Below are 26,291 nucleotides of genomic sequence, written 5' to 3' on the forward strand. Positions count from 1 at the left end.
TTCTCATCACACATTAAAAATGGATCCACAATTTACGAGATCATGCTCTACTTAATATAAAAATTCAAGTTATTTATTTTCTAATAAGCTCTTGCCCAAACCAATATTAAATTTCAGAGTGTGACAGGTGTACAGTTCACCATTTGGTCCTTAGGGCAGTTAATTTACCTCATTGACAAATGTATAATTATTGTACATTGTGGAAAAACTGATAAAACTAGTTACAAAAATGATCTTAGACAATTCTTGAGTGACATAAGTTATTCTGTTTTTAAATAACAGCTGTATATAGAGATGTGGTGGAAATGACATTTGTTCATTGCAGGTCGGAAAAAATGTAAAATATTAACAATTTCTCTTGTAATCTAAGTTTGTCCTCTTACAGACCTTAAAACTAGACAAATTATTTAATCTTATGAGACTGTGTTACGTGACTTTTGAACAAGTTTTTTTTATTCAACTTCACAAGCCTAAAAGTGCCCCTAGTTGAAGAAACGCCCATATACAGTATGAATGGAGCGGTTACATTAGGTGTGTATTAGCGCTCAACCAGCTTCCTCTCTCTATCTGCAAACTTAAAAAACAAATCTGAAACGTGAAATAGATCAGAATAAACTTAATCTGAAGCACATGCTGTTATCTTCAAATAACAATAATGAGAACTGGGAGGAAGTGTGAGGATAACGAGGCAAACGTCAAGTTTTAAAGGGATAGTTCACCCCTCAAAAATTCTGTCATTATTTATTCATCGTCATTTCAAACCTTTATGACTTTCTTTCTTCAGTGGATAACGAATAAAAATAATACAAATAATAAAGAATGAACTGGTGTTCATGCAACTGGTGCAATTACAATGAACAAGGACCGGAGCTTTCAAGCCTAAAAGAAAGAACCAAAAGCACTATAAAAGTCTTCATTCTTTAAAACTGCATATAAATAATAATAAATAGTAATAAATCAAATAAATATTCTATATATCCTTTGAATTACATAAGGCTGATTAAAAATTAAAATAACTTTCATTTTTGGGTGAACTATTCCTTTAATGCATGATCCCAAAACCATGTCATGTGCAAAATAACCCTAACAAACAGCATTTTCTTACACTTGATATTCACAGAAATATTTACCCTCTGTGTTTAGAATCAGGCAGGAGGCATTTCTTCCCAATATATGTTAATGCAGCTCCAACTTTTTTCACCCTACACAACATCTTTAATAATTTTTATGCGTAGAGTATTATTAATAAAAGTAAGTGCAGCGATGAGATTATGAATAGAAGTGACCTCTTTGAGACGGTTATTTCAGTAGGAGTTTAATAAGGAGCAGCAGGATTGTTCACATTAGCCAGTAGATATGTGAGTGAGAGGGGAAGGAGAGCTGAAGGAGAGTGGAGATTCCAGTACTACTGCAGTGCTCATGAATAAATATGAGTAGATATGAATATGCATTAGAACATTATATCAGCAGGCAATGACGACATTTGGCAATATATGAGTGTGTGTGTGCGTGTGTGTGTGTGTGTGTGTGTGTGTGTGTGTGTGTGCACCTTGAGTAAAGCAGAGCGGGACATTGATGACAAGAAGAACAGAACGCGCAAAAAAAGAGGCTAAAAGTCAAATGGGAAAGGAAAACAATCATTTGGCATGCTCACAGTTCTCCTTCTCAACCGACGTGAGACAAAGACGTTATTCAAATGACCGTGAACAAAAGTCTTTCCATTTATACAGTGTTGCATAAAAGCAGCAGGACATACAGAAGCTCTTGCTGCCATCCGTAGTCTCTCAATCAAATTCTCTCACATTCCCGGAAAAACAGTCTTTGCCTAAACCTCGCCAGTGTGTATTGTTCAGCGTTTCCCAAGTTTGTGCTGTGTGACTGTGTTTGTTAGTTGTCTATATCTATCTGTAGTGTGTTTGATACGTTTATTGACAAGTGATGTGTTGATGATTTGAGCATCTGTATGGGTGTGTTTGTGTGTTTTCACAGTCATAAGGAGCTCCGCATATACTGCATTGGTCTTAATACATCTATGTTGATATACTATGTTTTAGGATGTGTAAATGTGCGCAGTTGTCAGTCTTAAACAGTTCTGTCCGCGCCTGAGCGTTTGCGAACCACCTGTTCTCCATTGACCTGGTCCACGGCGAGGGTCTCGACCTCCGCCTGTTTCCGAGCCGCTCCTCCTCCTGATGAGGGCGAGCGGTGGATCCGATGCGCCACTCCTATATGCGCGTTAGCACGGGGATGGGGTCCGTCCCGCGCTGGACTATTCCTAGGGCTCGGAGGCACAGGGATGTGGGCGGGGCTTGAAGGTGCAGGGGGTGTGGCTGAAGAAGCGATGGGCGGGATCACAGAGGGGCGTTCCCGCAGCACCGGTTGAGGCTCTGCAGGGGCCGCTGGCTCTCTGGCTTGCAGGAATGGTGTAGGATCTGGCATGGCATCTACCGAATCTCTCAGTACCACCCTACGGCCGTCTGTGGCGCCCAACCGGTACAGCTCTGTGTATTCAGAGTGCAGCGGCTGCGAAAGGCTTTTGCGCATGCGCCTGCGGGGAGTCTCGGGTTGCCGGATGTCCTTGTCGTTTCCCGACGGCACGGGCACTGGAGCGGGAGGGGGGCTGGGTTTGAAAGAGCTGACGGGACTGACGGAGGGGCTTATACCTGCCGTCCCGCCGGCGAGAAGGCGTTTTTTGGTGGCGTGGAGCTGGGAGGTGAGGTAGGCGATGGTGCTGGCTCTCTGCTCCAGCTCTCCGGACAGCACAGCCAACTTATGGCTCTTCAACTTCAGCTCATCCAGGTACTTTTTCTCTCGCTCACGGATGGTGTTCTCCAACACTGAGATCATGGCGTTCTTCTGCTCCAGATCCCGCAGGAGCTCCGTGTTCTCCTGCTCTTTAGCCTTCAGCTGAGCCTCCAGCTCCTCACAGCGCTGGTGCAGCTCTCTGCAGCGAGCCTCGCCATCATCTGATAGAGAGAGAGAAAGATGATACATGCAAACATTTAAAGGGATGCTATACACATATATAATATACTTTGATCCAAGGTTCTTCAACTCCAGTCCTGGATGGCCAGTGTCCTGCTAAGTTTAGCGCTAACCCGCACCAAACACAAGCAAACAAGCCAATCAAGGTATTTAGAATTACCTGAAAATTACAGGCAGGTGGGTTGAATTGGGATTGGTACTAATGTCTGCGGGACACTGGCTCTCCGGGACTGGGGTTGAAGAGCCCTGCTCTATTCCAAAACCCAATGAGCTGCCTATGCATCTCCTAAAATACCTCCTTTTAGCAGAATTACGTCCTTCACTGAAGGCAATCCCAGAAAGCACTGCAAAATAACCTCAGTGAAACATAAATCCAAAACGGTGGTTTCATTCACTACTGAAAAGTATTGACAGTTCCAGAATATTTAAAAAAAGACTATTTAATCAAATTTGTGTGTGCTGTGTATAATGCTTATTAAAGTATAGCCTTGCTAGCTTAGTAAAATGATAATGTCAAACTCATTTCAAATCAATAGCTCTAGTCTCCAGTGCTATTTGTGTGACGCATGAGTTGTTAGCTATATTGAGTGTTTTTAAATTGATCGCTTGTGAGGTTCAGTGATGATCATAGAAGCCAGCTGCCTATCTAGGCAGAGAAGCAGATCACTATGTTTTGGAATAAAGCTATTGTGTTAAAAACAAAGTCTGAAATAATACGTTCAAATAAAGATATTTCTGCAAACTGAAAGAAAAAAAAAAACTAAAAACATTATACATTAGCCTATAGAGGGCAGCAGTGAACTGTGAATCAGATATCAATAAACCAATTACCTCTGAGAAACTAATGGCTATGAAACATCAAACCAGCTCCCTTAAGATCTGATGTTAAGCTTTTGACAAACAACATTTGTTGCATTATGGGAACAGCTCATTCGGCTTAGCTAAGCACAGATATTATCGATTTCTCCATAAATTTAGCTGGATAGACACTAAAATTGCACGGATAATTCTGAAGCATCTTTACAGCATGTTATCCATTTGGAATCTGTGGAACACTGGTTTAGTCTTATAAAAGCCATGTTAAAGACGTATTTAGCAGGCGAATAGGGTGGGTCTGAGACGGGGCACCTCAGAGAGAGGCGAGGGGGTGTGCAAGGCAGGCACAGACACAGATCCTATCTCCCATTACACTGCTAATAGATATATGAAGGTTGAGGGAACAGCAGTGTCCTGCTTTACTGACCTTCAGCTTTGCAACAGTCTAAACAATTGCACTCGTGTACTCTCCTGCTCTCTTGCTTTCTCTCAATTTAAATTTAGTGTGCTTTATTTGCATTACAAAAACTAAAGAATTTGTAACTGCAAAATAAAATAAAAATAAAATAATCAAATAAAATTAATTATAGATTTAGGAAATTTAACTAAATATTTAGCAAATGTAACTAAAAATCTAAATCAGCAAAATGTATTAATCAGAAAACTTAAGCAAATTTACCAAAAAAGGGACAGATTGATTAAACAGGGCAAATTAGTGTGAAAGCACAGTTGACAAAAAGCTTTCTAGAAAGAACATGTCGTGGCAAATTCAAAGTTCTTTTTGGTTCAGGTCTCAAAGAAGTTTCTCAGAGTCGAGGTTCCAGGTCAGAAGAATTAACTTTATTGTACAAACAATAAAGGAGAAGCCAGCTGGTCATTCTGAAGTTACAACATCCAGCACTCATTTTTTATATCTTTTTCATATCATCAAGTCTCCAATGGATACCCTCAAATCTATCTCTTCCCCTCTGTCACGCCTGGTGACCTTGGCACAGTTAGAAATGTCTTCTCTATTGGTCAAACCTCACATAATTGTGCTTTGTTTCATACAGTATTTTGACACCTTGCATACTGGGTATTTTTCCATTCTCTCATCCTTTTCAGACCTATTATTTCATGTTTGTTATTTTTCATTGCATCATACTTAAGAATACTTAAAATTCTCCAACAAACACAGACACAGATAATTTCCATAATGACCGACCCATTCTACCAAGAGCAGTGCATATAAGCGTTTGGTTTAAGACATGTTTTTTTTAGACACGCTCTCTTTCTCTCACTTTCCCTGACCGCTTCATTACCACTTAGCAATTAATGAGCCACACAAGTTAATGAGGTCACCTTCAAATTCACACACAAACCCAGTTGGACAGCCATAATATATCCACCACGAAACACACTCCAGCACAGACATCTGAGGTCAAAGCGACAGCTTCAGTATGAGAGATTGCTAGTGTAATGAGAATGAACCTTCTGCCGCAACTTCAGTCAAGAGCTGGGTTAAACTGTAACCGAAATAATCTCAATTATTATGTGATGGCTGGATTAAGGGTGATGCTTGATCTTTGAAGTGAGAGGAATATGCGATTCTCGTTTACAAACCCTCTATGAACGTCTTTGCACGTGAAAAACAAGTGTTATGATGTATGGCAGTGCTGTTGGTCTATTGTTAGGAACATGAGCGTAGGGATCTAGTCAGCAGGTTGCAGATGATGCATTAGCCTTTTGCATTAGTGCTGTATTAGCGCAGTCATTCATAATCTCATTTCCTGTGCTAGACTCAAAACTGGCTCACGTCTCCCGCATGCGAGAACACAAACAACCATACAGACGCCAAACAAATGTGAAACAAATTCATTATACAGCACTATTACAAAGCTCTCTGGAATACTTGATTCTGATTGGTCAATTACAGTGTTTTTGCTGTTGCTTTGTTTCTTTTATAATGGACTTTTAATTCTTCTTAATATTTTGCAATCAATATCAATACTTCATGTATGTATTTGTTAAGTTGGTGTGTAATAAACATAATAATGTACAGTCAGTCAGTCATTATCATGTACAGAAGAACATTGGAAGTGTTTTGTCATGTCTGTGGGAACTGCGTTGACGTTGCCTAAACGTTTCATCAGTGCATTGTGTGTTTGTGCTGCGACTGAAAGGCGAACATATATTATACAGGGTAATATATAAAGGGAGAGAGGGGGAAATGTCTGTGTATGTGTGTGCTTGCTGGGTTGGTCGCTGGTTGCCAGGTTGCAAGGCACGGCTGTGGTGGTATATGTGCGCTGTTGAGGGACACAGTTCTCTTTCTTTGCGGAAAACAAAAAAGTCTTATTTACAACCTTCTGCAAAGAGAGCAAGACAGTGGAAGATAAATAAAGAGACTGCCAGACAAACAAGAAGCTAAATATGAGCGGGCTTTCTTCTCCTGGTCGTATGTCCATCTACCAGGCTATCTGAGATTTCTTTTAACGGGTGAATTTTTGGCACTTTAACAGCATCCTAGCAACACCTGACACACACATAGCCCTCTTGCATAAGCATTTTGCTCTGACCACATGCGAGTGTGAATGCAGACACACAAAGTGTGCGTGAGAAATCTTACCGCCTGGATCTGAGCTCCGCATTGTCAGCTCATATGTCAGTTCTGTGAAACAAAAGAGAGGACAGAGGGAGTGGACAGGACGACAAAAGGAGGAGTGTGAGAGAAGGGGGGGAGAGAGATCAAATGTTAGGCTGGCAGCACAGAGAATCACACTACCGTCAATGACAGCAGCTGAAGATCACATGACACAAGACATCACCTGCAACAGGAGGAGATCAAGAGAGCGAGAGAAACAGAAGACAGTCAACCAGGGATAAAAGAGCATGTGGGAGTCAAACAACATGAAACTTTAAAATCTGTAGTCTGAATTTTGAGTGAATATTGACCTGGATTTTATGTTGACTGTTTTGATTTGATTTGCTATGCTTTAAATGTGCTGTTTTGCTTAGCACGATAAAGAACGGCAGACAAAAGGACCGGGATTTCATGTTGACTTTGTTTTGATATTATTTGCTTTGTTTTGTTGTTTAGCTTTACTTTGCTGCTTATTTTTTGGTTTTGTTAAAAAAAACGCCTTTTTTATTTTGCATTACTTTGCTTAGTTTTTTTGGTGCATTAATGAATCACACACAATAGGACCAGGATTTCATGTTAACTGATTTGATTTGTTTTTTTTGTGTGTGTGTGTTTTTTGCTTTACTTTGTTGTTTTGCTTAGCTGTTTTATTTTGTTTTTTGTCTGTTTGTTCTATTTTGTTTTTTGTTCATTAATGAACCACACACAAAAGGACCAGGATTTTAGGTTGACTTTACTTTGATATGTTGTGTTGTTTTTTGTTTGTTTATTTGTTTTATTTTGCTGTTTTGTTTTGCTGTTTTGTTTTGTTGTTTTGCTTTGCTGTTTTGTTTTGTGCATTAATGAACCACACACAAAAGGACCAGGATTTTAGGTTGACTTTCCTTTGATATGTTGTGTTATTTTGTTTTACTTTGTTGTTTTTTGTTTGTTTATTTGTTTTATTTTACTGTTTTGTTTTGTTGTTTTGCTTTGCTGTTTTGTTTTGTGCATTAATGAACCACACACAAAAGGACCAGGATTTTAGGTTGACTTTCCTTTGATATGTTGTGTTACTTTGTTTTACTTTGTTTTTTGTTTGTTTATTTGTTTTATTTTGCTGTTTTGTTATTTTTTTGTTGTTTTGCTTTGCTTTTTTGTTTTGTGCATTAATGAACCACACACAAAAGGACCAGGATTTTAGGTTGACTTTCCTTTGATTTGTTTTGTTATTTTGCTGTACTTTGTTGGTTTTTGTTTGTTTTATTTTGCTGTTTTGTTTTGTTGTTTTGCTTTGCTGTTTTGTTTTGTGCATTAATGAACCACACACAAAAGGACCAGGATTTCACGTTGACTTTCTTTTCCTATTTTGCTTTACTTTGCTGTTTTTTTTTGTTTTTGTTTTTTTTATGCACACAATAGGACCAGGATTTCATGTTGACTTTCTTTCTATTTGTTTTATTATGATTTTTTATTTATTATTATGCTTTTTTTTTGTGCATTAATGAATTACACACAATAGGACCAGGATTTCATGTTGATTGGAGTGTGAAGCAGCATTAATGAGGATCGAGCCTCTATGAGATTAACTGTATTCTCCCAGGCCTGAATATTAATCCCTGTGGCACTGTTTTACTCTATTAGCGTGAAGAGGTGACCTGGTGGCAGGACTGCATATATGTGCCAGAGACTTGTGTTTGTTTTTGATGCAGATTTTTAAAATGACACCAAAGTGACCAAGATGTCAACATCATTAAACTAATACTAGAGTTGCTTGTCATGTAATACACAGGCTTGGAAACATTTCATGAGGGCAAGTGTGTGGGCGAGTTCAAATCCGGCTCGAGTCACATCCTAATCCCTACCCTCTTCATCCTCATTTTATCAAATCTCAGTTGTCCTCTGAATAAAAAGTGGCAAAAGTCCAAATATAAAATAAAAACAATACAAAGTGGCCTAATAAAATATTAATAAATGCACTGTAAATTGGAATTAATTTATCTTCATTGCTCAGCAAAAGTATTTTACGCAAGCAATTATAATAAGAATTTGAGCCATTAAATAAATTAGACACTTCATTTTTAATGATTATAGTGCTTTATTTACTGTAGACATTTTACAATTGAAAAATATATGTGTTTGTATATTGTAAGTGTATTGGCATGTGTGTGTACCTGTGCAGTGCTGCTGTAGGCGGCGGATCTCAGCGTGAAGGCCTTTTAATGTGTTGGCATGATCTTGTTGCAGGAACAGCAGGTTCTTCTGCGCACTGTGCAGTTGATTCTCCAAGGTCACACTCGCCGAGGCCATTATGATGATACACGGTCACACTCACATGTAGAAATAAACTCACTCACACGGGCACGCACACTAGCCCAGGACACCTGTAAACACAAGAATAGAAAATACTGATCATACTCAATATACCAAATATTCATGGTAAATATTCAATATTCATCTTATGATAGTTATTACCCTTTTGCATAAAAAAGTGATAAGCCAATTAGACGCCTAGCTCCTTCTTTCCAAAGCCCACCCTACAGTGATGATACTGATATAAAAAATTATATAGCCTAAATTATACTGATTCGCTGATAATTTATTATTTATCATGTTATTATGGCCAAAAGCTGGCTGCTATTAAAAAAAAAAAAAATTGTATATATATATATATATATATATATATATATATATATATATATATATATATATATATATATATATACACACACACACACACACATATTAATATACATATTTATGCTAAAGATTTCCATTATATATGTAATCTAAATTATAAGAAATTATTACAAATAAAAAATGGTATAATATTGTGAACCCCAAAGTAATAAAATGCACACAAAAAAATAACATTCTTGCATGACAATCCAACAACTGTATAAAGTTAATATACTGCATAATTTGAACGATATACTCCTGCTACCTCCTATTTGGTGAACACACAAAACAACTGGGGGAAAAAAAGTATCTAAAAAGAATTTCACTGTGGTCCGCAGTCACATTTTTACAGTTTAGAGAGTCAGGGCTGTAATAGACACAGGTGTGACATTCCAGGACATCCAATTCAGATCTGTCAGGTACTATAATAGGGACATTTTATGAGTGTCATTCATTAAAAAAAATCACTTACAGCATCTGTAATTAAATCTCTTATAACTGACACATAATCATCAATATCTCTGCTACTCTTTAAGTCCCAGAGTACATAACACAACCTTTAAAATACTTCAGAATAACACCCCAGTCACTCTTCCTACAATTCACCAGCAGTGAAATATATGTGACTGTACTTCTTTAAAACAGCACACGCCACAGTGCTGGCTAAAGCTACACTCAGATGAGAGGTTTACTCAGAGACAAATGCATGTCTGATGCAATGGAGTGACGTAGACTGTCACACACAAATACAATATAGCAATCAAATTAGGTTTACTCCGGATATCACAAACCCTTCCCCGAATCACCGTTCCTCTGTCTGAGAGGACAAAGAGCTATATTTAGCTAATGACAGCATAATGGTTTGACATTACGTAATGCCTCTCAGATGAGGCAGAGAAGCGAGGGAGATAGTATTGATTTAAGGGGGTGAATGCTGGTTTCCACAGACCCAAAACTGCTCAGGGATCCTCTCCCATCCAGAAGAGAATCATACATATTTCATCATTTTATTTTTTGCCCTTGAAGTTTTCTGATCCACTTAAAGTGTATGTAGGGCTGGGTGGTACTGAATATTTACGGTATATAGCTGGTGATTCAAATTAAGCAACGTTGTGCTTCTTATCTGGCCATTATTGTTATTTGATTCGTTTTGCGATCCTCTCTTGCCTCATGACTATGGAAGTGTTAAGACAAAAATGCTTTAATGGAGTCATATACACTTGAGTTGTAAAAACAGTGCTACGGTTTGCACACTTAGTTTGACTGTCATCAGTCTCTGTATGGCATTTTTCAAATATTAAAATATAAATATATATTTTTTTGGAAAAACATTTTTTTTATTCAGTAAGTCTGCAAAAGTGACAGTATAGACATTTATAATGTCACAATTTTTTTCAAAATTATTCAAATAAATGCTGCTCTTTGAAAAATCCTTTAAAAAAGTAGCATGGTTTTCACAAAAATATTAAACAGCACAATTGTTTTCAACACAGATAATAAGAAATGTTTCATTGGCATTAATTCAGCCAATTAGAATGATTTCTAAAGGATTATGTTATAAAATAAAATTTTATTTTAAATTGTAATATTTCACAATATTACTGTTTTTAGATTCTATTTTTACCAAATAAAAATGCGATACAATGTTCTCTTACGAGAGGTTCTCTCGTATTGCGTAAGTAGCTTACGCTTCGGGAAAGTTCTCTTTCTTCGTGATCTGAAGCCAAAAATTATCCTTAATTTTGCATTTATTGTCAACGCAGTGCAGCGGCAGGCAGACCAAAGCAAGCTGTATAAGCGTGCTCATTGGCTGCCAGGCGGCAACTGCTTAAGCCTACCAGTGAGCCCGGCGTGACGTCACACCCAATGAGGGCGCTTTGCGCCCTCCACACCCTTCTAACCGTCAAGATGGGTGTGGCCAGTGTGTATATAAGGAGGGCTCACAGGCTGAAACTCTGATTTTCTTGTCTTCAGCGAAGCTCTTCGCATCGCTGGATCTTGAGAAGCCGCCGCCGTCGAAACCAGCGACCAGCAAGCTTAGGACAGCGCCTGAAGAAGCCGGCCGCCTTCGCCGCCTTCAGCCATCCGTGCCTGCTACGCTATCCGGCGACATATCCTTTTATTACTGCTGTGTGTGTTCGCCCTGCGACACACACTTTCTCTCACTGTTCTAAAAGAGCACGAGGCGTTTTTGTCAAAATGCCTCGTTTTTCCTGCGGCTCGTGCCGCGCCCCGCTCAGCAACGGAGACCGCCACCTCTTCTGCACTCTCTGCCTGGGCCGCGAGCACGCTCGGGCTGCCCCGAGTGCAAAGAACTTTCAATGTCGACCCTGCGGGCTCGACTTGAAGTTTTCGACCAAGCTGTCGCTCCGCCTGTCCCTGCCGGGCCGCGCAAAAAGAAGCGCCGCTCGCAGAGACCACCGGAGACTGATGTGACTGAGGAGCTCGCCGGAACCTTTCCCTCGAGCTTCTCTCTCGCCCTCTCCGCCCCCCCTCCCGGCCGCTCAACAGCCGGCTCTCGCCCGCGCCGCCGCCATGTCAGGGGATGAGGCGAATGAGATAGACACCCTCCCTCTGTTCGAGCCGCGCTACTGCGCTACTCACAAGGGATGGCAGAAGCGGATGGTCTCGGAGCGAGCTTCCTCTCCCTCTGTTCGAGCCGCGCAAACTGCGCCGCTCACAGGGGATGGCAGAAGCGGACGGTCTTGGAGCTCTCTTTACGTTACAAGAAAGCTACTCCGTCCTCGCGCGTCACTCACTGGCGAAAAGGAGAACAGAGTGTTTTCGTCCCGCTGTGGCCGGACCTACCTCCATTTCTCATACATTTCTCAGTCCCCTCTTAAGTTCAGGCGACTGGAATTGTTCATATCGCAGTATACGAGCCTGTTATAAATACACGCACGCCTGCAAGCAAACGCCGTCACAAGACATGACGCTCTCTTATATCCTCGCTCTAACCGAAAGCGATTGTATTCTCCCCTGTGGCTCAGTGGCGGAATCTTAGGCTTTCGCGCCAGAGACCTGTGTTCAATCCCGGCTCTCGCGGCAGTTAATAATTTATGCTGTTCGCTTCTCCGAGCTCGCGGCCAGCTTTTCTTACATACAGAAAGCGAACCCGCTCTCCCCCTTGTTGGGCCGCGCAGATTGCGCCGTTCACAAGGGATAACAGAGCGGACGGTCACGAGCAACGTTCAGCGCGCGCGCCTCACTCACCGGCGAAAGGAGGAGAGAGAGTGTTTTAGTCCCGCTGTGGCCGGACAAACCGCCAATTCTCACACATTTCTCAGTCCCCTCTTAAGTTCAGGCGGCTGGAAATATTACTATTGCAGTAAACGAGCCTGTTTTTATACGCGTTTTTATAAGCCACCTGGACAGCCTGGGGCTCACGGTCAACTGGACCAAGAGCTCATTAGTGCCCAGTCAATCAACCTCTTTTCTGGGTTTGGATCTGGACACTGTGGCAATGATGGCCCGCCTGTCGACACAGCGCGCACGCTGCATTCGACACCTGGCCGCGTCCTTCCAGCCGGGCAGCACCGCACCTCTCAAGACATTTCAGAGGATGCTGGGTTGTATGGCTTCAGCTGCAGTAGTGCTTCAGCTGGGTCTGTTACGTATGCGCCCGCTACAACGCTGGCTGAATGCCCGAGTGCCTCACAGGGCCTGGGCTTCCGGCGGCATTCGAATCAGAGTGACTCAGAGCTGCGTTTCAGCACTGAAGCCCTGGTTAGCGGCCGACTGGTACCAGCGGGGAGTGACAATGGGAGCCATCTCACACCGCAAAGTTATCTCGACGGACGCTTCCACCTCAGGTTGGGGCGCTCTTTTTGAGGGCAAACCGGTCTTTGGCCTGTGGTCAGACCAGGAGAAATGCCTCCACATAAACTGTTTGGAGATGATAGCGGTCGAGAACGCGCTCAAGCGCTTCCTCCCATTCATACAGGATCACCATGTGCTAGTCCGCTCGGACAACATGTCCGTGGTATCCTATGTGAACCGACAGGGCGGTGTCAGATCCAGGAACCTGTGCAAGCTGACAGAACGCCTTCTTGTGTGGGCTCACCGCTCGTTGCGCTCGCTGAGAGCCGCGCACGTGCCGGGCCACCTGAATGTCGGTCCAGACAGACTGTCCAGAGACATCATTCCCCCGGGAGAATGGTCCCTGCACCCCCAGACAGTCCAGTTTCTCTGGCGCCTATTCGGCAGAGCGGAGGTCGACCTCTTTGCGTCGAGAGACAACGCTCACTGCCCGAAATTTTTCTCAAAAAAGCGAGGACGCGCTGTCCCAGACATGGCCCAGCCTCCCGCTGTACGCTTTTTCCCCCGATCTCCCTGTTACCACAGGTCATTACGAGGATCAGGGAAACGCACCACCCAGTGCTTCTTATAGCCCCGCGTTGGGAGAACCAAACCTGGTACCCAGAGCTAGTGAGGCTGTCGCACTCATCCCCATGGCCGATCCCAGTGAGAAAGGATCTCCTCTCTCAAGCCGGTGGATCGATCTGGCATCCCCATCCAGAACGATGGTCTCTGCATGCATGGGTAATCAACGGATACCCGTTGACCTGCCAGAAGGGGTCGTGAACACGATCACGCAGTCTAGAGCTCCCTCCACGAGACGGCTCTATGCGTCTAAATGGTAGGTGTTTTCTAAATGGTGCGCTACTAAGAGCTTGGATCCACGTGCATGTGGGGTCCCACGGGTGCTCTCCTTCCTACAAGAGCTGTTGGACAAGGGCAGGTCCCCTTCCACGCTCAAAGTGTATGTGGCGGCTATTGCAGCGTTCGCTGAGACGACGCGCGGCCAGGCAATAGGAAGGAACAAGCTTATTATCCGCTTCCTCAGAGGGGCTAGACGGATGAATCCCCCGCGGCCCCCCTCGGTTCCTATTTGGGATCTGTCCTTGGTCCTGGAGGCCCTGAAGGCTTTTCCCTTTGAACCGCTTGAATCCGTGGACTTAAAGTACCTTTCGCTCAAAACCGTTTTTCTGATAGCTCTGTCTTCAGTAAAACGCGTGGGGGATCTGCACGCGCTATCTATTAGCCCTGCATGTCTTGAGTTCGGACCGAATGACTCTAAAGTCATTCTCAGACCGAGACACGGGTATATTCCCAAAGCGATTGGTACCCCCTTTAGTAGGGTTGTTCCGATTCCGATACTAGTATCGGAAATGCCGCCGATACCAATAAAAATTCTGGCATCGGTATCGGCGAGTACATCTACCCATGTACCGATCCGATACCATTTTATTAAACAATACCTAGTTATGCACGCTAGCTTTGCTTTATGCTGCAAATCGGAGATCAATTCTTCTTCGCTGCTCTAAACAGTGGTTGCTTGTGGCAACACAGGAAGTTGTGCTGTTGCCACAAGCAACCACTGTTTAGAGCAGCGAAGAAGAAATGAAAATGCAAATTTTCAAATGCAGGCGCGCGGCAAGCGCATAATGTAAGAGACGCTGGCGCCCAACATCAAATGGCAAACGTAATGAAAACGGAACAAAACTGCGCTACTTGTTATTTTGTGCTTCACGGACCATTAAACAGTTTGGAACAATGCAGCGCGAACCGATCGTGATCAAGCTACACTGTTACACTGTTGCTACACAGCGCTAAGAGATCCAGTGAAGAAAGCATTTGAATTCGCCACTGAAGTAATAACATCGCTGCGAGATCTACGTTAGTGAGAAGCATTCACATTCTCCGTTATTAACGGATCAAACAGCGCTGACGTGGAAACCAGGAACATTGTGCTTTCAAGTAACGTTACGTTGGTTTTATTTTGACATTATGAATAAAATTGCTGCCCTCAAATGTTAATCTGAAATAAAATAAACCTTTGTTTATAACTTAACTACTACAATATTACATTTCATTTTTTTTATAAGGAGCTGTTTTTGTTTTATATGTCAATTATAGCTCCATCATTGCTCAAAGTAAAAAATGATCATACTTTATGATGTTAATAAAAAAATAAAAAATGTAAATCAAGGAAATTTCTCTGGCATTTCTTTCTTTTTGCTGTATTGAAAACGTACCGAACCGTGACACCAGTGTATGGTATCGAACCGAACCGTGAATTTTGTGGACCGTTACACCCCTATTATTCATATATCATTTTTTAGATTCCTAGATTTATTTGTTGCACTTTTTTATACAGTTATATTGTAAAACTAAAATACCTTTTATAAAATAATTCTATCAATTCATACAGGGCTAGTATGAATTGCAGCTGTATACACACCCAGGTATCGGATTAGTACTCGGTATCGGCCGATACCCTGAGTCCAGGTATCGGAATCGGTATCGGGGAGGAAAAAAGGGTATCGGAACATCTCTACCCTTTAGGGCACAAATCATCTCCCTCTCGGCTCTGCCAATATCCGATAACGGAGACAGTGATAACCTCCTATGCCCTGTAAGGGCACTGAGAGTTTACATCACGCGTTCCGCCGTTTTCAGGCGGTCCGAGCAGCTCTTTGTTTCTTTTGGCGGACGCACCAAGGGTCTCGCCGCCTCGAAACAGAGCCTGTCCAGGTGGATAGTGGACGCGATTGCAGCAGCTTACGCCTCCAAACACCTGCAGTGTCCTTTGGGTGTCAGAGCCCACTCCACTAGAGGCATGGCCTCTTCGTGGGCCTGGTCCAGCGGAATTTCTATTCACGATATTTGTATGGCGGCGGGCTGGGCCTCCCCATCTACATTCGTGAGGTTTTATAACCTGGAAGTTCCCGCCCTGGCTAAACTGTTATCAGTATAAGTGGCATGTATGCTGCCCAGTCGCTTATGCGCAGACTATGTCCACATACTGGTTATTTTTCTGGTTGGCACCAGGGGAAGGATTCTTTTCCACAAATAGACCAGTGTTTCCGCTCTATTCCCTTTCCCTATACGCGTTTATGCACTGTGTGGGCCCGCACTGCCGGCCACACCATTTACACTGATGTATATAGACCGGCTATGCCGCTCTATCTTATATGTGAAGTGAAGTGCTTGGTACAGGTGTTGGCCCGACCGGCCACCTGTTTCAACGTTATGTTTTTCCCCGGTCTCCCTGGGATTCATGTGTTGGATGCTCGGCGCGCACGGCGTTGACAATGGGTTCCCGAAGCGTAAGCTACTTACGCAATACGAGAGAACCTCTCGTAAGAGAACGTACTCGGTTACCTAATGTAACCTCGGTTCTCTCTAGAAGAGAAGAAAGAGAACTTTCCCGAAGCGTAAGCTACTTACGCAATACTCGTACATTAGGTAACCGAGTACGCTTGGCGGCATAAGAGTAATAAAAAAATTGCATATAAATTAAATGAAAATGACTAGGTTAAAAATAGACTTTCCTCATGGTCATTTAGTGGAAAAACTATGAAAAATAATTTCGCTGCTGTGACTTTGACTTTTATGTAAATTCTCTGGTCATATCTGAAACATAACTTTGTAATGTTGAGTTTCTTAGTTTAAATAAAATATCTACATGAAAAAAAGATTTAAAACCGAGATGGAAGTTTTGCGTTCTAAAAGTTATATGATTACTGTCATGAGTATTATAACTTGCACAACTCAGGATGAAGGCAGAATGAATCCAGGAGTAAAAAAAAACCAAGACAACTACACTTTAATATAAACAACACCAGACAAAGACCAGAATGAAACGCAGGGTTTAAATACAAGGAGCAAACAAAGGGAACTAATCAAAACCAGCTGAACAGAATGATTAATTAATGGGTAACCTAGGTGACAAACTAGGAAATCAGATCAAATAATGACAGAACTCAATCAAATCAAAATCACAATAAACAAAACCACATTTACAGTACATCAAACGTTTGTCTCTTATCACAAAAATCAAATAAACTTAAATTTCTCATGATATGACCCTTTTAAAAACACTTTGGCCCAGCCTGATACTCCAGTTTGTACTTTCTAAATTAAACTCACTTGTGTGCTAATTTATTAATCTAACACGTTAAAAAAATTTCTTGCTTCTACCAGAAGATAAAAAGTGTCCCATTCATGGCTCCTTAAGAAAGGCTTTGATTTAGTAAAAGGGTACTCATAAAGCCCTGTGTTTAGTATGAATTATTAACAGAGATCTTACTGCCTCCATTGTATTTCGGCAGACTCTTCCCTTTGCGTGCACTTCTTTCTATCATGATAATGCAACAGAATAAAACGGACAAATCCAGAGGAGAAACACAAAGATAGGAGAAAGCGCCTCGGGGGTATGTTGAGGGTCCGCATTGATACAGTCATTCTGCTATTCTGCTCTCATGGGCAAAAAACATGACTACAAAATATGAAAAATATTACTGCGGGAACAAACTGCTGCAGTTTCCAAGTGAAATGAGCACTAGTGGCGTAGAAGTGCTCCAACTTTTACTCCCAAAACACAAATCAAGATTGCAGTGAAAGACTATAAGTTAATAACGACTTCAAATGCAATAGTGAAAAAAATGACATTTAAAAATCTAAGATTTTGGTCAGGAATGGGGTTAGGACAAAATGCATTCACATTGAAACACTATTCAGACTTTTAGACACTTTTAGCACCACACAGTGGACATTTCATCTGGACGCTGCAGTGATTTATCAGCATATAGTCACGTTTTTCTCATGAGATCAAGCTGAAAACGAGAAAAAGGAGCAGCCGAAACTGGTAGTGTGGTTGATCAGAAGACAGGATCTCTTTAAACACAGTCTCACTCTGACAGACTAACCACAGCCTTTCACCAGACAGACAACAAAAGGAAGACTGGAATCGCTTTAAGCACGGAAAGGGAAAACAAAAGCACTGTGGGTTTCTGAAAAAAAAAAAAAAAATGCATATATTTGAAGATGAACGGTATGGCTAAAAAAGGGTAAGACGATGTTGGAGTTAGACCGCTAGTCAGTGGAACTCATGAAAAGCCTATGAGCATGAATGAGTAATGGAAGGCTGTGGGTGCGGTGCAGAGAAGACTCCAGTAGACTCTGTCCCACTCTTTTATTCATTCACTTGCTGTCTTCTCTCCAGTGCACCCCGCAGGAAGTTGAATTAGAATTACAGGAATTCACTGATTTGCAATTCAAAGAAACTCGACACGGTCGCACAAAAGAGGAATTTCATTTGTCCAACCCAAGTTTTGTGACAAAACTCAAATAATTATGAATAATTATAAATAATAATTAATAATCATTAATGATGTCTTTAATAGCATAAGCCCGCTTTTTTGTTGTTTGCATCCATTTTGAAAAGTGGTGGTCCATGAAATGATAAGCTTTATTAAATATAATGAAATATATACACTACTGTTCAAAAGTTTGGGGTCGGTATAGGCTATGGTTTTTAAAGTCTTTTACGCTCACCAAGGCTGTATTTATTTGATCAAAAATGCATGTGCAAATAATATTACAATTTGAAATATTGTAATAATCAGTTGGGTGTCATTAATAGCGCATCTGTTTTTTCCCAGCACAGCGCATACAGACGTTACACACAGTCAGAGTGACTTTTCCACAGTCAAACCTGCTGTGCTTAAAAAGATTAAAAAAAGGTACAGTAATGCTCAAGACGACAGCTACATAACAAAGGACTTTGACAGATGACCTCCATTACTTAAAGACAGAAAGAGATAGACTACGAGGCTCCGTGGAGAAGGCAAAAACTATGAATATTTTATGAATAATGAAAAGTGAAGTGAAGGGGTTTGTATGCCTACTATGAGTAATACTAATAATAATGTACAATTTCAAGTGATGGTGTCACCTAGTAAATGAAATGAGCACTTCCTGAAATAAGAGACCTTCCCAGCACCCAAGGGCGTAGATTTGGTTTGAACATTGGGGGGGTTGAAGTTTGGGTATGCCTCCTGATATTGTGATCATGGTATAAATATTGGGGGGGTTGTAATGCATAGATTTAAATATTGGGGGGGTTATCTCCCCCCTATCCCCCCCACAAACTACGCCCCTGCCAGCACCCACCATGACATCATAACAACATCATATAATGAGCTCCTAAAATTTGGTTTTGCTTGAATGACAGCAGCACTCGGGTTGCATGAACTCCAAACATTTGTGTAAAACCTGATGACCGTGTTCTCCAGACTGTTATGAGAAGATCCAAAGAGCATCCTGAGCTTCAATGAAAGCAAGAACATCTGACTAGCTGCACAAAGAGTCACATGATCAACATCTCAAATTCACTTTAATTAATGTCCTAGAAAAAGTGCCGAATCTGACATATTTCTTATTCATTTTACATCATACCATTTGTTTGTTTTAAAATGTTCTAAATTCGAAAATTCTAAATTAACTTCTTAGATTTGTAATGTGGACAGACTTTTGTTCAACCCAGGCTCATTGGAAAAAACGTGCTCTTGTATCGCCGCACTTTCAAATTGAAATGTCCAGTGAGTTGAACTAAGCGCTTGTTCGGTTTTATCTGAAACAGATGAACATAAATCTGGCAACGTTTTATTACATCGGTTGTTGCACGTATCACAGCAGTTCGGAAGAGAAATGTCCAGTGAGTGTCGCTAAAGGGTTAAAGGTGCAGTAAGCGATTTCTGAGAAACACTGTTGATTTTTGAAATTGACACCCAAACAAATAAACAAACACACCCCTCCCTTCATTACTCCTCCCCTAAAATAATGAACACGCTGAAACAGGAACCCACTAACAATTGGTGTATCAGACAATTCGAGCAAATATAGATTATATTATAGAATATATTAGGGCTGCACGATTAATCGCAATTTCCATGTAATCGCCCTTAAAACGATTTGGCTTATCGCGATTTTGAAATCGCAAATGCTGCGATAATTTTTTATGCACAGCTTGTCATTGATGTACGGCTCTGTAAACGCTGCTCCATCTAAAAGCACTGTGAGTTTGAGTCACTTATAACGTGCATTTGAAAAAGCAACACGCGTCAAACATCTTTCCGAACATGAGAAGCATTTATGAGCCTCTTGTCCAACAAAAGACAACACTTAATAACATGCTTTTACCCCAAATTCACTTCATAACATCAGTTGAGCATCCTTCTGTGAGATGATGTGGCTTCTCGCTCTCTAACGCCTATCAAGCGCTACCCTGGAAATCCAGAGTTCTCGCGAGAGCACAAGGTGAATTTGCTCAGCGAGACTCTGGCATTGAGTAATGATGCTCATTAAATATGCCCTTGTATCCGAGCTGCACCAATCACATCGGGTTATCTGATATAGGCGGGCCAGAGGCGAGCTAAACAGATGGCGACTGTGATGAGCGCTGTGACGTCGAAGTCATTAGTAAACATTGCAAGATGGCTATGGATGAACACCAGTTGTTTGAAACGGCTTTGGCCGCTACAATGAATGAGTTAGACTTGGCTTTTTATCTAAAAGAGGAACAGAAGACGGCGCTCGAACTGTTCCTTTGTAAGAAGTGCGTTTTTGCTGTTTTGCCGACTGAATACGGCAAGAGTCAGTTAGCTACCAGTTAGCTCCACTGGTAGCTAAGGTATCAGGCTTATTGTTGTGATTGGTCGTAGTGTTATCCAATTGCGTGCAGTGAGATTTTCAAATGCATGCTTGTAGCCGCCCCTCGAGCTGGCCGGTTTTCATTAGTCGATGCCAGACCATTAATCTTTCAGATTTAGGTCTGGGTTTCCAGGCTAATCAAGCGCTGGAAAGCTTTTCCAATATTAAAGGTATAGTGGAGGATTTTCTTTTTCCGGGTGGATCATCAAGACTATTGGTCCTCCTAATTGTCAATCATTCTGGTGATATGTTTACGTAAGGCCGTCGTACGTGCTCGTCCCTAGGTAGTTTTCACTTTGTGCGCATGCACACTTTCAGGTGTATATGTGTGGTGAGCTACGGTTTCAGCCGTTCTCACCGGGTTTTTTCAAAATGTCTGAGGGTCGCAAGAGAAAAAGTGTCTACGAATTGTATGACAAGAAGAGAAAGGCCTCTGAAGAAAGAAACAAGACCAGAGTGTTTTTGGGAGAATATTTCACACGCTGGCGTGCGCTAAAAGCACAGGTTGGGCTTCCCACTGATGCCTCAGTTGCGAAGTTTCTACTCGACAGGTAAAGTTTGGCATGCTATTTGGAGAAATCCATTTAAAATCACTGCTAGTAAAAGTTAATGTAAGCTATGATTAGCGATGCTAGCCCTGGCACAAGTCACGCACCGTGCAGACACGGTAAACATCTCAATTTGTCTAAAGTAGCCTTATGACCAAATGGCAAAAGGTATCACGCTGAAATGTTCTAAAACCCTGTGTGTTCATTTTTGATAATTCCAATGTGTTCACCATAGTATTTATTACACAAATGCAACAAGCTACTTCTCCATTGCAGATCATGTCTTGAGTCCTCACTCAATCGATCAGTATAATAAGTAAATAAAACACGGAAGGGCATTTGACATTTTGTCTTGCATGAATGTTTTTGAGTTAGTTTATAATTTGCAACATAATTGTGCCACCAAACAAAAAAAAGTGCAAATCTTCTTTTGGAAAGTAGGCTTGTATGAGCCATGCCAACAGCAACTTGTAAACAGACCGTGCACGAGGAGAACTAGGCTCGTGCATGCTCTCTCGTGCACACGTTTAATAGGCGTTCCCTGTCGGGAGCAGGTAGAGTGTTGCGCATGTGCATTTTTTCAAAGAGTGGAGAGGGCGGTTCTTTTCTAAAATTCTGGAAAATCCTCCACTATACCTTTAAGTGTATCCGCCCCCTACTGATGATTGGCTACAAGTGTGTTTTGGTGCTCAGCGGATCGGTCTTACCCCTTTTCCACCAAGGCAGTGCTGGTTCGGAGCCGGTGCCTACTCGTGAACCAGTTCTTTGTGTTTCGACAGCCAAAGAACCGGTTCCCGGCCAGGAAAATTGGTTCCAAAGCGGCACCAACTCTTTGCTGGACTAGAACCGTTCTTTTACCGCGTCATGCTTACGTCGGGGGCTGGGGGCGGGGTTATTGTCGAACTTATTTTCGAACGTAACCTCCGTCTACAGTAATCCAGACGAGCAGCACAAATGTGTTCTAAACGTCTTCTTCTGACCCCAATATAGGATCGCAAAGCCAGGAGAAACATTTGCAGAAAGATGATGTAGTCCGCCATTGTAATTGTTATGCTTGAAGTTGGCGCAAGCGTTTCTAGGAAAGTTAAGACGTAGCCTATGGCGTAACGACGTTGTTCGCTGGGCTCTCTAGTCAGTGGAAAAACAAACAGGTTCTGAGAAGGTTCGCAAGTTGAACCAACTTTGAACCAGCACCAGTTCCGAACCAGTTCTTTTTTGGTGGAAAAGGGGTATCTGTGGATTGTTTTTTTTCTCTCCTATTTTCACAGCCAGGACTATATACAAGCACAATATTTTTTTTTTTGTACCAAGTCAGCTACCGAGCAAGGAGAAAAGTGCAAAGTGACAAAATGTATTTGTTTACAAATGTATTAGTTTACAAATATTGCACTGTATTGTAAAAGTCTTGAGGTCATAACATAGTATTGTGCATGGAACCACATGAAAATAAGGCTATTAATTAGGGGTGTAACAATACACTCATGTCATGATTCGATACATATCACGATATTGAACTCACGATATTACGAAACGATACAATACGATATTATTGCGATACTCCAAGACATATAGTAAAAGGTTAAGCAAAAAATGAACTGTTGATTAAAATGCTAAATTTGGTATTACATTGGGTGTGTAATAGCCTGGCAAGCCAGACCTACATCAAGATGTTAGGTCTGGAAACTCACCATAGACGCGGTTTAATCCGAGGGGCGGGATAAACGGCTGTCTTTCAAATTCCCTCTGAACGCAATAGTACAGCGCTTAAACCAACCAGAGCGTTTTCCCACCAGCGGAGCTTAGTTGATAGATTAACTAAGTAAATTAGTAAAAAAAACGCCTACTCTATACACAACGTGATTGGCCTGACCCAATTTAGGTTTTTGCAGCTAGAAGGTCTATTGAGAGTTGCTAGACCCACCTGGCTGCGAAATACATTTTGCTGCCGCTAGGGTGCGTCTAGATTTCTAGGCTAGGTGTGTAAATGAATAGGCTTGGACTTGGTTAACCCAATGCACAGAACAATGGTGACACCAGAATAAAAATATTCATGATTTATTTTTCATGAATACAAACAGAATTATTTTAGACAAATATGCTTGCACTCTTTCACTGACTAGATGTATTTAAAATAATGAAGGCCACATTTTTATTGGTAACATAAGACATTTGGCATTATAAGGACCCACAAATATTCCCCCATTGCATTATTATAAATTATATTCAACATTATATATAATAGTTTAATGTAGTACTGACGCTAAAACTCTGTAAACTTAATTAGTAATTTTCATTTTGGGTGAACTATACACAATTCATATTGTCACTATTCAAGATGCATATTGTTGCATTTTTTGCATTGCGATATATTGTGACACGATATATTGTTACACCCCTACTATCAATCGATAATCTGCGATCATAATTTGTGTTTTCATTAACAGTTCGGAGGAGCACGTTCAAATGATCTAAGCAATTAACACGTCTATCCTATTAGCATGAGAGGAAGCCTATACACACAGTCAACTCACCTTACATACTCACTTACATTCCTCGATAGTTTTTCAGCATCCCTCCACCACCCCGACTCCTCACTCTTGGCCTGTTCCTACCACAGTCAGGAATACGGGGAAGTACTCTGGGTTCGGGCCAAATACCGAGCTCTGAGCCCTTTAAATCGGACAGCGTGCCAAATACGCATACCATTACTCTATTTGACTTATTTGTGAGTGCAAATAAAAGTTGTTGGTGTTTCACTGCCAATAGCGATAATTTCAGCATGAAACTGCAGTGAATAGTATGCATCCGTACGTTTTTGGAGCTCTGCAAAAATGTAGGAAGAGCACTTTTTTTCCAATTAGCCTACATTGTTTTTGCATTTCATTGACACCTTTCTTTAAAGCCTCTGACCATTATTCAAGTCCTTAACACAACAGGCATCCTATTTGACATTATAGTCTATAAATTCAGACAATATTTCAAAATATAACCCTAATAGAACACTCTCAGAATTTTTTTTTTTACAAAAGCTGTCACTGGAGCGGTACCCTTTAAAAAGACACACATTTGTACCTAAATAGTGCATATTAGTACCTCAAAGGTAATTGGTGTAGATATTAGAACATTTTTAAAGGGTACTGTCCTAGTAACAGCTTTTGCACCATTTTTTCTGAGTGTTATAACACAATAAATCATAACTCACTGATGAGGCATCAAGCAAGCATCAGCATCAGAGTGCACCCCATCACCATCTGTATCCCGTATCTCACTGCTTACCGTAAATTGACCGTTCAATCACAGGCACTGGAAGCACTTTAGAAGTGATATTCCACGGCATATGTCACGACTCACTCCCTCGCCCCTCCTTTAGGGGCCATTTATGGGCTGGTAGACATTTTAGAGCGCTGATGCTGACATTTGCTCTGATCTGATTGACGTTGGTCCCTTCAGTCAGAGGGTGAGGCCTCCCCCGCCCCGCTCCACACGAGACAAAAGAATCCCCCTGACATTACTACTTAACTCTGTTGTTCTTTCTCCCCGTACTGTCTCTCACTCTCTCCCTTAACAGCTCTTTTTCTTGACCTCCAAATTCTCTCTCCTCTCGCATTAATAATCAATGAGCTGCAGAGTTAGAGGAGACTCTAAAACACTGTTATATCCTAGTCCCGATAGACACTTCGCACACACAAACATCCAGTGCTTTGGAGAGGACCAGCCCTTGAGTCACACCCACTAGGCCTTCATTCTCCTGCATGATGTAAGCTACATGATGACATATTATGCACTGCACAAAAAACAGCAGCAGATTAGAATATCAGATATTGTTACAGATCACTGCGTTTTGTTTTAATTATTGAATAAAACACTTATAACTGAATATTGAGCATATATAAAGAAGACAGTACAAAAATCATGCTAAATAAAATGTGGGACTTTCATGGCAGCATCTGATTGGCCAGTGCACATCAACACATGCACGTGAGAACGGCTGGGGATGAGCAGGGTCATAAACAGCACCTGCATTGCGGACAGCGCAACAATCGAGATAAACCACCATCCTAAAAAAATTACACATCATAAGACATTCAAAAGGCTAGAAACACAAGACGGTGTCTGTTGCGCTTTGCTCAAAACCTATTAAGAACATTGGAGAAACGACAGCACGTGTTCAAAACAATACTGCATATGCATCTGCGAAGTAAAATCTATATATTTTCAGTTAACAAGACCATTTTAATAAAACAAAGGTTGACGCATTAATACAAAAATATTATAAAAATATAAAACATTCGATTGATAGTTATATCTAAGCAGTTAATTTTTTATATATAATACAAGTAAGCTGACAATCATGATAATTAATTAAACACAAATATCCTAAAATGCATTCCGCTCCAGGATGTATCCTACACACAACATCCAAAACAAGCAGCCAGTGTCAATGTCAATAATGTGTTCAATGACATCTATATTCTACTTATAACACCCATCTTCCTCACCATCGTCTAGTTACTGTCACATTAATCAGCCACCGGCTCATTCGAGTCGATTAATGACCTCATCCGTCCGAAAATACGCAACAAGCAGCAACCAACAACAACAACAACCGCTATCTGTGCCAACGCTAAGCTGCATACTTACACTATACGTGCCAGTACTGTTTTCAGAATAATGTAGTAGCCTACAGTAGGCATTCTTTGAAACACATCGCTTGTTTCAGTCAGCGGCTCGGGCTCGAGCGCGAGCAGGTGCAGCTGAGATGCGCGTTACACCGGGAGCGAAGCGCAAAGATGCGGCCGACACCTACCAGAAAGACGGGCTGAGATTAGTATGTGGCTGATGGGTAGAGATGGGCTTGGTTCTGGTGTCTGCGGGCTGCTGAGAGGAGAGCTTCGCGGGGGGGTTTCTCCTCGCCGGGGCAGAGAGAGAGAGGGCTGTGTCTGTCATCTCCCGGAGATACAACACTAAATAAAGCGGTGCATGCCGGGATACTGAGGAAAACACGCGCGCGCGCACCTCTGAGGGCCTCTTGCGCAGGTGAAACGCACACACAAGTCTCTTTATTATCGTCTTACTTTTAGTGATCAATAGTTTAATGGTTATCGATATGATATAAACTATGATATCTGGCGATGGCGAGTTATTTGTGTCAACCGAAATGT

At 41.6% G+C, this 26,291-nt stretch overlaps 1 protein-coding gene across 5 annotated transcripts; it reads right to left on the reverse strand.

The window, feature by feature from the left end:
* Positions 1-1,289: 1,289 nt before the first annotated feature.
* ccdc92 (coiled-coil domain containing 92) lies at positions 1,290-26,097 on the reverse strand. 5 transcript variants are annotated; one of them, XM_084087446.1, is made up of 4 exons: positions 25,771-26,097; positions 8,578-8,787; positions 6,410-6,451; positions 1,290-2,966 (listed from the first exon to the last, which is right to left on the reverse strand). In XM_084087446.1, exons 2-4 carry the CDS (start codon positions 8,711-8,713, stop codon positions 2,083-2,085), a joined length of 1,062 nt encoding a protein of 353 aa, XP_083943572.1. In that variant the 5' UTR covers positions 8,714-8,787; positions 25,771-26,097; the 3' UTR covers positions 1,290-2,082. The 5 variants fall into 5 exon arrangements, with proteins under 5 accessions (XP_083943572.1, XP_083943570.1, XP_083943573.1 ...); XM_084087444.1 differs by having other exon boundaries at positions 25,937-26,096; XM_084087447.1 differs by lacking the exon at positions 25,771-26,097 and adding an exon at positions 24,406-25,230.
* Positions 26,098-26,291: the final 194 nt, after the last annotated feature.

The sequence above is a fragment of the Abramis brama genome (assembly GCF_963993115.1).
Source record: "Abramis brama genome assembly, chromosome: 16".
NCBI classification, from domain to species: domain Eukaryota; kingdom Metazoa; phylum Chordata; class Actinopteri; order Cypriniformes; family Leuciscidae; genus Abramis; species Abramis brama.